The sequence below is a fragment of the Lepidochelys kempii genome, chromosome 5 (genome assembly GCF_965140285.1).
Source record: "Lepidochelys kempii isolate rLepKem1 chromosome 5, rLepKem1.hap1, whole genome shotgun sequence".
NCBI lineage: Eukaryota > Metazoa > Chordata > Testudines > Cheloniidae > Lepidochelys > Lepidochelys kempii.
The window spans coordinates 72,067,193-72,082,714 of record NC_136384.1 but is presented as its reverse complement, the minus strand read 5'-3'; the positions used below and the strand labels follow the sequence as shown (position 1 = coordinate 72,082,714).

Here is a 15,522-nt window from a genome sequence, read left to right as displayed (position 1 = left end):
ATAATACCGCAAGTAATAAGTAAGTTTTGCATAGCAAGACTAAATCCAGAATTAGAATGTTAAACAAAATACACTCAAATACTGTTGAAGGAAGGATACATTACAGAGGTAGGACATCAGCAACAAGAATGAGTCTCAAGCAGAAGCAAAAGAAAACCAAAGGAAAGGTTGTTGTGGATGGAGCTTGTTTAAAAAGAGACATAACATTTTTTGATGGGGGAGGGATAGCTCAGTGGTTTGAGCATTGGCCTTCTAAACCCAGGGTTATGAGCTCAATCCTTGAGGGGGCCATTTAAGGATCTGGGGCCAAAAAGACTGGGGATTGGACTAGATGACCTCCTGAGGTCCCTTCCAACTTTGATGTTCTATGAATTTGAAACTTGTCTCTGTGCAGAGAGCCAGCATAAAGCTTATGCACTTAAATCCCATTAAAAATCTCAAAATAGTGTTTAAGAGATAGTTAATTGGTGTATAAGCATTGGGCTGGCCCTCTGCACAGGAGCCAATTTCACAAGCTCTCGCTGGGTCTTCCTGGGATCTTTATAGCAATCCCACAGCCACAAGCAAAAAGATTCTTTGTCAGGCAGGAAACAGTTCCCCTGAATGCTGCAGAGCCATAAGTACCTACATTCAGCATGGTTTGGAAATTATAAGAGACCAAACTGGATCTTTGCAAATCTGTTCTAGAGGGGGATTACCCACCTTCTTCTACAAGGTGGCAGCACATCTTGTAGACTGAACCTTGGCAGGGCAAGGGTGACTTTAGGAAACATGGACATCAGCAATACACATTTATATTCACTGAGACCTTTTGTTCTTAAGAGCATTGTGACCTTTTTTGGGACTTCAAAATAAACAGATGAACTGTGCGCTTGCATTTAATTAACACACAAGAGTGAAGGTTGTAAGTGAAAATCCTGACACAATCACAAGTCATACAGTTGGAATCATGCAAGGCATCCCACATACAACAGTACATGAAACCAGCTACAGAAGGAGAGTCTCCTTGGGACCTTTAGATGTGGTCTCCTGGTAGGGAATAAAGAACTCAGACTGTTCAGTGAAAGCCCTGGCTGAGAACAAACAGTAGATGGTGGCATCAAGTAACAAGAGAAGCTATCAGTTGACCTTTCACCATTGGAATGTCCATCCAGTGGGTAATATTGTCTTCATTAGGGAAGGAATTTTTTCTCTGAAAAACTAACCACAAACAAATTAACTCAGGACACACAAACTAGACTTTCTTTACTAGCAGGACAGTGGGAACTTTTACTGTGTTTTTTTCTTTATAAATGTGAGGCTTTGCCAATAGGATAGGACCCTCCACCTCAGCTCTGACCATGACAAAGGCTTTTGCAAGCAGGACTGCACAAAATAAAAAAGGAAGGGAAACATCTACACAGTAAGTTGGATTCTTAGTATTAGTTCTGCCAACTCTGTTTTTGGACTGCTTACCTCTGGAAGACTTCCTCTCACCAGCTGAGGGTGATCATGCAGAAACTGAATTTTTTTTGCTGCCTCAATGTCTATGGCAGATAGGTCTGAAATGTCACATGTTAGGCAAAGATGCATAGAGACACCAGCTAATAAAGTCTCACCACAAGAGACATATGTTCATTATCCTTTTGGTTGTCTCCATTTTCCTTTCCCTCATCTGGGGAAAAACTAGATAGGAAAATTCTAGAATGAGTAAGAAGGAACTCAGTGGTCAATTTAGCAGACAAAATATTCTGCAGTTTCATGGCCCACATGTGACAAGCAAACATTCATTCATTTGTGAACTAAGTTTGTTCTCCCTCCTGTACAGTTTATAAGATCCAGAGGCAAAGGTGAAAAATTCTCAAATCCTATTCACTGCACACGTTTGGCTATGAAGTTTAATTTTCCAACACCACCTGTGAACTTCTTAAATTCTGGCAACATGGGTTCCACTTTAAATCTCTAGTAAGCTGCTGGATGGCTCAGCAGAAATAAAACAGTAATGAACAAGAGTAAATCTAGAGTAATATGCATCAAAACAGGTTACCATTAAGCAGAACATACATAATAAAATTCCCCAATCTGGCATTTGTCTAGCATCTGGATGTACTTCCCACAGCCTGATTTCTGAATTTTTTTTTCTCTCCAGGAGCTGTTTTTATAGCTGAGCTGTACAAGGGAAGAGGAAGTGAGGCTAGAGTTAACCCCTTGAAACCAGAGTGTGCGCTTGAATCCTTCATGGGTCCATAGATAATGGATGCTGAACATAATGTATATTTAGATATACACACATTTAATGTTAATTAGTTTCATGATATGGATGAGATTTAATTTAACAGGAATCAGACACTGGGCTAGTGTAAACTGAACCTCCTGTACGATTGTGGTATGCTTTGATATACCTTACTTGATTAAAAGACAGACACAAAAATTGCATCCTTGATATGAAATGTGGTCTTGCAGCTAAAATACTAGACTGGAAATTCTGGGTTTTATTCTAAGACTTCCTGTGTGACTTGAGCAAGTCATTTAACCTCTCTTTGTACCTTCATTTCTTTATCTGAAAAATGAGAATAGTACTTATCTCACAGAGGTGTTGTGAGAATTAGTATTTTGAAACTTCACATTTAGCGTATTATTGAAATGTAAGGAATTATTTATTACTACATTCACCAACACTTCTACATAAATAATATCTCTAGGAATGTTACAGCAAACAAATGGGAAGGGAGAGAAAGTAGAAAATAGCGAATTAAAACATTTTCTCCTTCATAGAGGGCTTTTGGAGTCTGCATTCAGTGTAGCCTAGATTGACTTTAATGGGAATGCTTTGTCTGCAGTGACTCATATGTTTTGAAATGCTACAGGTCATAAATATTCAAAATTGAAGAGAAAAATAGATTAATTTCAACACTAGATCAAGTGCAACGGCTATGGATGCCAAATACTCAGTACAATTCTCTCATATGCTGTTAAACTGACATGTTTGTATGAGTGCCTCACCCCTAGGCATTTGATGTCAGGAGATCGTGAATGCTGGTACCAGTAGTTAGATTGATGACTTTGTAATAACAAAAACCAGTTAAGTTTCAGAAAAGCTGACTTGCTACTCCTGGTTTGATCAATTGTGCAAAAACATGTTGATACATTTGTGCAGAGGACTTACTGTTATTTTATCTGAGGATTTCCTTCAGAAACAGTTTAATGAGCATCTCTACTTTAAACCAAAGCTCATTTCACTTCAAAAGGCTTCAGGCATTGAATATCACAGTTTAGGAACAAATCTGATTTTTTACCATGACACTGAAGATTTAATATCCTAGAGCTTATTCCCTCCGCCTCTTAATTTTTTCAAATAAATCCAAAATGTATGGAAGTTTGAAATCAGAATAAAAAGTTGTCACACTCCCAATTTCATATTTTCCCAATTAAAAAAAAAGAAAAGTAGTAACCATACTTTAAAAAAAAAAATCTCCATGTTATACACACAATATTCCAGGCTATGCAGTTGTGAAACAACTACACTTCTTGGCTCCTAGACATACTCTGCCTTTAGTCTTTTTACGCACCTGAGATGTGTGAAAGTCTGTCAACTGCAAATAGAGTACAGAAGACCTAGGGCCTGATCTTGCAATCCTTACATACATTTATAACAAACCATTGATCAATGGGAGGATAAAAGTCAGAGAGCATGAGGCGTGTCTAAGACATGCTTGATCAGGCTTTAAGTCTAAGTGCATTATACAACATATTTTAAGGTGACATCTCAAAATGAAATATTGATTTCTTCAGCAGTGCAGAAGTAACACACAACAAGATTTACATACAGTAATAATTTATTCTGAAATGTTCATTTTAGTTTCTGTTGAGACATCATCCATGTCTCATTAATAAAAGAGCAGCCATCTCACCTCAAATACCAGAATATACAACAAGTTACAGCATAGCAAAAATTCTATCTACTTTCAGATAAAATCTAGTTCAGGTAAAATAATTCTGTTCAAGGTTTTACAGTGACACAGATTTCCTTTTTTGCAGAACACAAAGAAAGTGTAAATTGTTACACCATAGCTATCTATGCACATTATGTGACCACAGAAATGTTAATCATTACTTCAGAAAATGAACCATCATTTCCATTCATGCAAAAAAGCAGGCTGGGAAAGCTTGTTCAGCAGAAACCATATTACTGTGAATTTCACAGCCACATGATTAATTATAGGGTTAGATGGATTCACAAATACCAAAACGGAGTATATTTTTTGCATAAATACCACCAATTTTTCCCTGATGTAGTTTAGTCAGTTTGTAATCTAGAAATGATTGAAACAGCAATATAATTGTATCATCTCTATCTGTAAGTGTTCATTATTTCAAGACAAGCAATATTTAAAGGATCATGGGATGGGATGCTAATTAAATACATGTAAAACATACTGTACAAATATACTTGCTTGTAGCGATTTTATTCCAAACTATCAATCAGGTATCCCTCCAAAATATTACCAGTGAAGACAAAGTATACTATCAAATATGGCTTCCAGAACAAGGACCCTCTACAGGAATCAAACCTATTTACAAAAACAAACAAAAAACCCCAATCCCCAGTCTTTTAAAGTTTCATTTGAAACAAAATTTCTACATAGCACTTGTAAATAATACATCAGTTTTTTTTTTAATTTATTTAAACAGAAGTCACCAGGTAAGACCCAGAATGACGTTTAGGACTCTGAGTTCCACTAGAGTCTGTATTTTCAGTCTTTGAATCTCGTTTCTTTGTGCTGTTATTTACTGGTGTTGGTATCTGTGATGGTCGAGCAGAACTGTTGTCTGCACTGCTCTTTCGTGGACTTGGATTGTAGTTGAAAGGAGTCACTCTTGCTGCAACAGCTCCACTAGGTGAACTGTGTTTGCTTGAGCTGCTGGAACTGAATGGTGTACGTTCATTAATAATGCTTTCATTGGTCTCTGGTGCAGGAACAGGATTACTCAGCACAGGTTTTGTTTCAGTTCCCTTCTTATCTGGGCTGTCTATCTGAATGAATGAATTCAGGCGATTTTCTAAACCCATTGTGCGAACAGGAACATTTCCATTCCCTGCATTTTGTTTTCCCTGAATATCTTTAGAATCTTTACCATTCGCATTCCCCTTCTCTAAAACACTGTCAATAACTGGGGGAGTATTTCCAGTAGGTGATCGTCCAGATCTAGGATTATTAATAGGGCAGTCTTCAATCCTCACCCACACATCCTCAGTCTTAGAGACAGCAGGTGCCATCTGGTAAATTAAAGTTTTTGAATCAGCACCATTTGTAGCATCTGAAGAGGAATTATGAGAAGGATTACTCATTATCTGAGAAATTTCATTTTCCTTTATCTTTCTCCACGTCCCTTTTGCTGGTACTTGATTTTCTTTAGTTTGTATGTACCCAGAAAAAGAACTTCCATGTTGCTTTTCATCTTCACTTTTTGCCTTTTCACTGGATTCTGAAGAAGCAGACAGAATTGAGGAAGAACTTCCAGTTCTACGCCAAGTGCTAACACGAGGAAGCGATGAAGAATGCTTACTGTGCTCACGCTTCCATGTTCCTGATCTATTGATTGGCAGCCTAGATGGACTCTCAGAATGAGAGCGAGCTATATCATGACGTTTTGCTGGTCTCCCATCATTATATTCTACAGAAGGGTTAAGATTAGGAGGTAATTTTCGCCAACCACTAGCCTGTACAGTTGAATGAGAAGATAAGGACATATCAGGAAGTGATGGACTTAAAACTGGGGTCTGTATTTGGGATCGGGTGGGAGAATCGGGTCTAGAAGGAGACAAAGATTCAAATGAAGCTGACTCTTCTAATTTCCTTCGTAGAGTTGGACTTGGAGCTTCTTTAATAAAAGTTGACTGGCGCACTAGAACAGGTCTCTCTGATCTGTCAGATTCACTTCCACTGGATTTTGTGGATGACATTCTAGATAGTTCAACCTTTTTGTTTGAGCCACTACTACTAAGAATTTGGTTCAAACCTTTTGAGGCAGACTCACTTCTGGGAATACCACTAGCACTTTTGGGTAACCCTGTTTGTTTTGCAAGGTTTTGCTGGCTCATCTGTCTGCCTGGTGACGTGTATGACATTCGTCCTGAACCCGAGGACTTAGTTGAAGCTGTACTGGGAGATGAAGTCCTTGGCAGTTGAGACAGTTTATTAGGAGGGCTTATACCGTTTCTGCCTGGGGAAATTGAGCTTCGACCTGGAGACTGCAGAGGTCTGCTTAATGGCTGCTGTTGAGGTCTAGAAGGAGTGGAATCTCTAGATCCTGACCTAGAAGGTCCTTTACTTGACCCACCCTGTTGAGATGGCTGCCTGGTTATAGGACTTGGCTCTGATTTCACTGATGACTTGGCTCCTCTCGGGGAACTAGTCGAACTCTGGCCTTCATTGGGACTTTTGGAGGCTGTGTTCTTGAGTGGGGGCCCTTTTTTTGAAACTGGACTTGTACTGGAAGAGCTATTTCGAACCCCTGGAATGTGAATCATTGTCCTACCTCGTGAGATTGAAGGCATATTTGTTTGCTGGGGCTGCTTCAACTGGCTTGAAACTTCTGAATTAGAGCGAACTTTTCCTGTAATCATACTTTTATACACTTTCTTTCCTCCTTTGATTCCTTTATTTTCCGACTCTACTTTTTTAGTTTCCAATGTACTTTTCTCCCCTGGCTTAATAATTCTCGGACCTTTATTACTAGTAAAGGGTTTTTCTTCTTGGTCTGGAGTAAGATGAAACGGTGACCCTAAAGAAATTCCAGATTTTAGTGAAAGGATGGAATCAGAGTCTGATGAAGCTTGTCTAGACAGTGAAGCAGCAGCAGCAGCTTGGTGTAAGCTGCTAACTATAGAATTTGCACCTTCTTGAATAGCTTTCCAATCAAAATTCTCTGAATCAGGTGAGAAACCATGCTCTGAATCAGGCCTCTTTATATCTCTCAAATCTAGTGTCAGGTCTTCTGCCAATATACCACCCATGTTTCTGGAACTATTCTTTTCACTTTCACTCTTGACTCTTGAGGGCTTTTTCTTTTTAGGCATGGCAGAACTAATGCATTCCTGCAAAAGGTCATCTTCTGAGTCAATACTAAGAGAACTAAGAGAACTGTTTCTAGAAAAACACACAGGTGTATCTTCAACATGAAATGATTTGGGTGCATAACCAGAGGCCTGTGGTCTACTGGATTCTATCTGTGAATCAGGAGGTTCAGTTCGTTTTGTAGTTTCACTTTCTTTGTTGTTGTTGTTTTCTTGATCAATATCACTGAGCGAACTCAAAGATGAATTGCGAGAAAAACAAACGGGAGTATTTTCAATAGCAAAATTCTGCATTTTCTCATCCATAGCTGCGCCTCTGTCCGGGATATCTTTGGATGGTTGAGGGAAAGGGGTTTGCTTCTGCATCAAAGTTTTAAGCTGACTTCTGCCTGTTGGATGTTTTTGACCTTGTGTCCGACTAGTTGACTGCTGATTTGAAGTCTGTTCTGTATCAGTGCAAGCTTTGGTTTCTGTTTCCTTAGTTTCTTTTCCTTTTCTTAATTCAGCCTTCTCCCTAGAAAGGTCAACATCATCATCATCAAAGTCTAGTGAACTTAGTGAGTCATTCCGTGAAAAACAATAAGGAGTCCCCTCAATAGGTGTGTAATGATGAGGGGAATCAAATGCAAAGCTTCCTCTTACACGTTCCTCATTATTTGGAAGTTTATCATTGAAGTCTCTCGAGTTATTTTTGAAGTTCTGTTTCTTTGTATCTTTGTTGTCTGAACAGGTTCTTTCACTACTAAAATTACTTCTTGGCTCTGTGTTTTTTCTTAAGCGAGCTCTGTACTCATTACTTTGAGGCATAGGCTTTACTGGAGATGTTAGCTTCTTTTTCTCACCTTCTGGTTGGTTTTTACCACTTACAGACGAAGATGCTGACGCTTGTTGAATCTGATCCATTATCTTTTTTACCCTGAAAGGCTTGTGGCTTTTTCCCTTTGGCATAGCAGAGTTAATGCACTCTGCAAGAATGTCACCTTCTTCTGTTTTGTCATCATCCAATCCTGAGTTAGACACAGTTGAGTCTTTCCCTCTTTGAGCATCATCTGTACTTCTACCTTCGGTAGGAATGGTATCTCTCTTTTCAAATTCACCTGATTCTGCCCTTGTACCCACATTCTCCACATTGGCCAACTCATTTGGTGGTGATTCTATTGTGAGATCACTCAGAGATGTAGCTGTTGAAAAATTTATTGGTGTACCTTCAACACAATACACACGTGGCATATCATCTCCAGGTGTAAAACTAACATGCTTTTGAGACTGCAATCTATTTTGGGAAGGGAGGAGTTTGTACACTGGCAAATGGCTTGGCTTCCTGGCTACAGGAGGAGGTATTTTTGAAGCAGTTGTTTGAGAAAGCTTTTTGGCTTTGCGTGAAGATTTTGTTGGCATAGCAGAAATAATACATTCTTCTAATATTTCAATATCATCATCATCAGAATCATCTAGTATATCCTTTTCTGTTTCAGTAGGCTTCTCTGCTTTCTTCTCTTGGTTATCCTTTGTATCTTCTGGCTGTTCAGGTTCTGCTTCATTTTCATGAACAGGAGGCATTATTCTCAACTCTACATCTTTCTGAATAAATGGTTCATCAAGACTCAGAGCACTTAGGCTGGAGGAACAAGAAAATCCATCTGGTGTACTTTCGGTAGCAAAATGTAACAATGTATCAGCATCTGGCAATACCTGAACTCTTTGAACAGCTGCGTTTACAGCTGCTTGTCTAGAACCAGACTCTCTCTTTTCAACATTGGGTACTTTACCTTTAGCTGTTTCTCTCTTTACTGGAACTGCTTGAGCAGGGGGTGGGGTTTTACTTCTACTTGGAGGCATTGTTTGTCCAGGGCTATCTGGAAGATCACTGGGGCTTATAATACCACTTACCATTCCGCTGCAAGGCTCACTTTGAACAGAGCTAGCAATGGAACGGCTTTCAAAACTATCCAAGGAACTTACAGAAGTACATCTGCTAAACATGAGTGGAGTCTCCTGTACGTAATGTTCTGGTGGACTTTTAGGAGTCTGAGCACCACTTTTTGAAGGAGATTTGGCACCTGAAGAAAATTCAACAGCTTTATGTCTAGATGAATCAGAAGGAGATAAACTAGAAGCCTGAAGTCTATTGGATTTTGTTCTAATATGTTGTGATGTTGATGGGACTTCACTAACTGCACCTTCAGTTGACAGAGTGACACTATTGTCTTTCAGTTCTGCTATCTGCAGTGTGTTACTGGCATCTGTTACACGTGTGGCTTGATCACGCCCTATTTCATCTTCAGCCGAGGACAAAGATGACAAAGAGCTACATCTTGAAAAACATATTGGTGTATCTTCCACACAATAAGTCTGTATAGTTTCCTGGTTGATGGAAGGACTCTTACAGGAGGCAGGCTTCTGAGCATGACCCCCTCTCTGTGCAGCACTTGGATGAAGCTGGTTCTGTCTCTTTGAGCTAGCTGAAGGGGTTGATGTGTTCCCACTACTTGATGAGATATGATCAGTTTTAGTGCTTTGTACTGACGAACTCTTTGAAAAAGAAAAAGATGGTTTCTGAGAAGAGGAAGGAACTTCTGTTGAGTATTTCAGACTATAATCAATAGGTTGATCTACATGGTGCTCCTCTTCACTGTACTTTATACTGTAAATAGTTGGTCTGTCTTCTTCATCTTCATGTTGTTCCCCCTCAGAGTAACGCTCACTGTAGTTGGTTGGCTTATCATCATCGTAATCATCAACCTGGCACAAGGACTGGTTTACTTTCTGATTCATCCCATGAGTAGTGCCTACTCTGTTTTGTTCTGAACTGTTGGATCCTCTTGATCTGAAAAGATCTTGCTGGCCAAAAGGTGACTGGTATTTCATGTGATTATCATCACCACCTTCAGTATATCCAGGATAGGTTGTACTTTGACTTCTTGACTGCCTTTGTTCATTTTGTTTTATTTCATCTTCTATTATATGTTTAGGTCTTGCCCATCTTTCATTCTGTGAGGGGCTTTGCCTTCCAGAATTCAACTGTTCATCTGAATATTTAAGACTGTAATTGATTGGAGTGTCCAGTTCTCCATCATTGTCATCCATATGATTTGCGCTATGTATCTTGTGAGCTAAATCAGCTGGATATTGTCCATAACTGCAAAATTTACTTTCATCATCTTCAGAGTAAGACTCAATGGAAGGTTTCATTTGACCTCTTTTACCATAGCCATCACTACTACTGACGCTATTTAAGCTGTCATTTGAAGCTCTCGTATATTCCATTTTTGCATAAGGCACAGGACATGCCCTGTTTGAATTCTCGGGTTTAGGAAAGTTATAAGTGTTCGAATGGGCATGGGCAGTGGATGTTCTTCTTAATGCATTCCTGTCTTCTGTCAAGCAGTGCATTTCAGCTGTGGATCCAGAACTTCTGTCTTCTTGTGGAATATGCATATTCGTTACTTCTTCCATTACTTTGGCAATCTGAGCTGCAGCAGTAGAGATCTGCATTCCTATTCGCTTAGAGGCGTTCCCAGCATTTTCTGTAGCTGGGTGATAGTTGCCTAATCCCATTGTTCTCTCTCTGTCCACACTTCTGTCCTTTTCAGATCGAGAGTTTTCTATATTTCCTCTATTGGAGGAAGAGGAGCCAGGCAACACTGTAGTATTTAAATATGGTGAAAGTACAGTCACGTTACTTGTATTAAAACTCTCGGTCCTGCAAATTCCATCATCATGTCGACTAGAATCCAAAACATATTCGCTATACAGATTTTGCTTATGTCTCTGCTTATTACGGTGAGATGTTTTGGGGCTTAAATTATCAATGTTGTCAAAAGTCTCAGACAAATGCTGAGCATCTAACTCTGCTTCCAGTGCCTTTTGCTTTCTAACATGAAGAGAGGGTAAGCTTGAGCCTGGAGACATAATATTGGCATCCTTATACTTTGCAGGCCTATTTGCCATCAGATTCCTTAAAGCTGCAGCACTGCCCATAGCTATCATTTTGTGCTTTGAATGAATGAGGTTTTTGAGCATGCTAACTGCTCCCATGTCCCACAATGCTTCCTGGTCCTTTGCATTTCGTGCAGAGAGGTTCCACAGGGTCCCACATGCATTACTGACTATTGTCAAGCTGTGTGACTTCAAATGCTGTAACAACGTTTGTAAGCAGCTGTTCTCTCTCAAGATTTGCCTGGAATTAAGAAATTGAAAGCAAAAAAAAGAAAAAAGAAAAAAAATCAATAAGTAGCATTTCAACAAGACAAACAAAAACCTATCAAGGCTGTAGCCAAATTTTGTCCTTAATCAAGATAATTAATATGATTTCTGCAGCACAAAAGTGTGTTACTTTTCCTAAATTACAGTCTGATTATCAAGCAATTTCTTAAAGCAGTTATCACTTCATTGGTTTTTTTCCCCCTCCCCTACCACCTTCTTCTATGTCAGTCTTTTCCCAGTCGTTTCCTCTGACTGACCAGATGGATGAAAACCTATCTTTGCAGGAGACACTAATGTTACTATTCAGCATTTAACAAGCAAAACTGATACTGCCAGGGATGAAAGTAACTTAAAGGACTTACCAGTATGCAGGGTGGCAGGGGTCCTGGGCAAGGTGTGTGGGGGTGGCGGCTCTGGGCCCCTGGAAGGGGCAAGAGCCTCGAGCAGAAAGGCCGGGGCCAGACTCCTCCAGCCAGCCCTTCAGTGCTGTGCGGCCTACGCCGCCTGGGGCTCTGGCGGTGATTTACAGGGCCCGGGGCTTTAGCTGCTGGCATGGTATGGTGTACCAATAAGAAAGTGGCCACTGGTACACAGCCGACCATACTGGCAGGGCCGCTGATGCTAGTGGGGCAGGGGAGGCAAAAGGGGCAGCTGCCCCAGGGCCCAATGATTTAAAAGGCTCGGGGCTCCCGGCAGCGGCCAGAGCCCCAAGCCCTTTAAATTGCCGGGCCCCGGGGCAGCTGCCCCTTTTTGCCACCCACGCCCTTGCATCAGCAGCCCTGCCGGTACGGTAAGCTGTGTACCAGCGGCCACTTTCTTATTGGTATACCATACCGGACTGGAGCGGCTTACTTTCACCTCTGGATACTGCATTTACCTTTTCATAGACTATTACTATCTAAATGGATGGTTTTCCTCACCAAAGCCTTTAAAAATAAAATCAACCTTGATTACGATACTTATTTGGTATATATAGTCACGTGAGAACACTTCTTTGTGAATTCTCTTGTAAATAAATTTCTGCTACAGATTTCAGATTTTCAGAAAAACATGATGCTTGTTTCTTGTAAAATCAGATGGTGCATTTACCTGTGATCCTCATTTGTAGCAATCAAGCTAGAAACATTCCGTAGTATTCCTCCTCCACTTTCAATGATGGCTAAAGTATTTGTTTGGCTTCGGTAAGTCAATGTGCCAACTAAAAAGGCCAGAGCACCATCCACAGAACATATATCAGCTTTATTCTCAGTGCAATGAGCTGACAAATTCCATAAGGCACTCAATACACTTTTAAGGGTGGATTCCTATGACAAGAGTGAAAATGACACAATTAGACCAGGGGTTTTCAATATGTTGGCCATGAGCCTCTGGGAGATTCACAAACAGGTTTCAGGGAGGTCGCCATCTTTCTCCCATTTTCTAACTCTAATGGTTGCAAAGATAACCTTGAAAATGTGAACAAAACATAAACCGATTCAGTGATGCCTGCCTGAATCTGCAGATAGCCTGAAACAACAGCTCTAAGAGGTGTGAACTGCCTCACTGATCTCAATTAAGGCCCGTGAATTATGTAATTCAGTAGCTATGGAATCTGGCATTTTTCCAATTTGCTACAAAATTTGGAATTTTTGTCATGGAATTCATCCTTTAGCTACATTCAGGTGCACCCAATGTTTTGCTTTCTGTCTTCCTGAAGCTACCTCTATGTCTCCAGCTTTTCACTAAAAAAGGGAATTAATTTGATTACAGTGCATACTGCCTGCACTGTTACATGGAGCCAGGGAGCTGAGAAGTTGCAACTACCTTCTCTTTTTCACCTTCTTCTGTTGGTCCGCTGCTAGCAATCTAACTTTTTTGTCAAACAGATTCAGACCAAAATATGCACCAGAATGTTGGTCCTCTACCACAGTTCTTCAAAAGAGTTGTTGAAGTAGCTGGCAAAGGATTCTGGTAGGGCTCTCAATCACAATTAACTGTTAAACAATAGAATACCAATTGAAATTTATTAAATATCTTAGGATGTTTTTCTATTTTCAAATATATCGATTTCAATTACAACACAGAATACAAAGTGTACAGGGCTCACTTTATATTTATTTTTTTATTACAAATATTTACACTGTAAAAATGAAACAAAAGAAATAGTATTTTTCAATTCACCTCATGTAAGTACTGTAGTGCAATCTCTTAATCATGAAAGCACAACTTACAAATGTAGGCTTTTTTGTTACATAACTGCACTCAAAAGAAAACAATGTAAAACTTTAGAGCCTACAACTCCACTCAGTCCTATTGCTTGTTCAGCCAATCATTAAGAGAAACAAGTTTATTTACATATATAGGAGATAATGCTGCCCACTTCTTTATCACAATGTCACCTGAAAATGAGAACAAGCGTTCACATGGCACAAGGTATTTACGTGCCAGATGTGCTAAAGATTCATATGCCTCTTCATGCTTCGGCCACTGGAAGTGCTTCCATGCTGATGACGCTCATTAAAAAAATAATGTGTTAATTAAATTAGTGACTGAACTCCTTGGGGGAGAATTGTATCTCTCCTGCTCTGTTTTACCTGCATTCTGCCATATATTTCATGTTGTAGCAGTCTCGGATGATGACCCAGCACATGTTGTTCATTTTAAGAACACTTTCACTGCAGATTTGACAAAACGCAAAGAAACTACCAATGTGAGATTTCTAAAGATAGCTACGGCACTCAACTCATGGTTTAAGGATCTGAAGTGTCTTCCAAAATCTGAGAGGGAGGAGGTGTGGAGCATGCTTTCAGAAGTCTTAAAAGAGCAACACTCCGATGCGGAAACTACAGGACTCAAACCACCAAAAAAGAAAATCAACCTTCTGCTGGTGACATCTGACTCAGAGGATGAAAATGAATATGTGTTGGTCTTCACTGTTTTAGATTGTTCTCGAGCAGAACCCGTCATCAGCATGGACGCATGTCCACTGGAATGGTGGTTGAAGCACGAAGGGACATATGAATCTTTACCTTATCTGGCACGTAAATATCTTGTGATGCTGGCTACAACAGTGCCATGGGAATGCCTGTTCTCACTTTCAGGTGACATTGTAAACAAGAAGCAGGCAGCATTATCTCCTGCAAATGTAAACAAACTTATCTGTCTGAGCAATTGGCTGAACAAGAAGTAGGACTGAGTAGATTTGCAGGTTCTAAAATTTTACCTTGTTTTATTTTTGAATGCAGTTTTTTTGCACATAATTCTACATTTGTAAGTTCAACTTTCATGATAAAGAGACTGCATTACAGTATTTGTATTACGTGAATTGAAAAATACTATTTCTTTTGTTTTTTTACAGTGAATACTTGTAATCAAAAATAAATATAAAGTGAACAGTGTACACTTTATATTCTGTGTTGTACTTGAAATCAATATATTTGAAAATGTAGCAAGCGTCCAAAATATTTAAATAAATGGTATTCTATTATTGTTCAACAGTGCCATTAATCGCAATTAACTTTTTTAATTGCTTGACAGCCCTACTATCTTTACATCCATTGAATTCTTCAGAGAAATCAGAAGACTTATTAAACAGCAACACCACTAAAAAAAGTCTGCTGGTCATCTTACTTGGAATCACTAAATAGTGAAAGCTGCCAAGCCTCGCAAGTAGGGAAGCAGTGACTGTACTTTGTGTTTGTGGGATCAGTTGCTGCCAGTTAGTCAAAGCAACTCCCTTCTCCAATGATCTAGTCAGCTATTGTCTATTCATGACATGGCTGCAAATATTTGGGAATCGCCATTCTGAAAATTTAGGAGACCCTGTACTTAATACAACTAGAAGAAACTACCAATGTATCTTCTTCTGCCCAATTTTTAATATTTGTCCAGCATGAGTAGAAAGGATTCCTACATGAGTACTTCCTGTTTTTCTGTCCAACTCAGTACACGAGATATGGGAAGAAAAGTGTTTGAAGCCTTCCTACAGTTAGTTCTCACAACTGGGTTGAATTGGCTTTGCTTTTTTGTTATTTGCACTGAAGGTTTCTGAGATATGACAGGAAAACACATGCATAGACTAATGATTAAAATCCTATCTATTCCACCACAAGCCATTTGGACACTATGTAAATAATCATGAAGCTTTGAAGGCACAGAAGATTGCCAGAAGAAATGAAAATTGTACTTTATGAGGCTGTAAAAGCTGTGAACTTAATTAAAGGTAAGCCCAACAATGCACACATTTCACTATTTTATGTGAGGAAATGAGCACTCAAGAT

General features: G+C 39.5%; 1 protein-coding gene across 9 annotated transcripts in view; it reads right to left on the bottom strand.

Annotated features, from left to right (window-relative positions):
• Positions 1-3,797: 3,797 nt before the first annotated feature.
• Positions 3,798-15,522, bottom strand: part of APC (APC regulator of Wnt signaling pathway) — a 189,215-nt gene continuing 177,490 nt past the window's right edge. For all 9 annotated transcript variants that reach the window (XM_073344697.2, XM_073344696.2, XM_073344701.2 and 6 more), the window contains 2 exons: positions 12,353-12,567; positions 3,798-11,237 (listed from right to left, as the gene is read on the bottom strand). In XM_073344697.2, the coding sequence (XP_073200798.1) occupies positions 4,664-11,237; positions 12,353-12,567 (6,789 nt within the window). In that variant the 3' untranslated portion in view covers positions 3,798-4,663. The remainder of the gene's footprint in view (positions 11,238-12,352; positions 12,568-15,522) is intronic.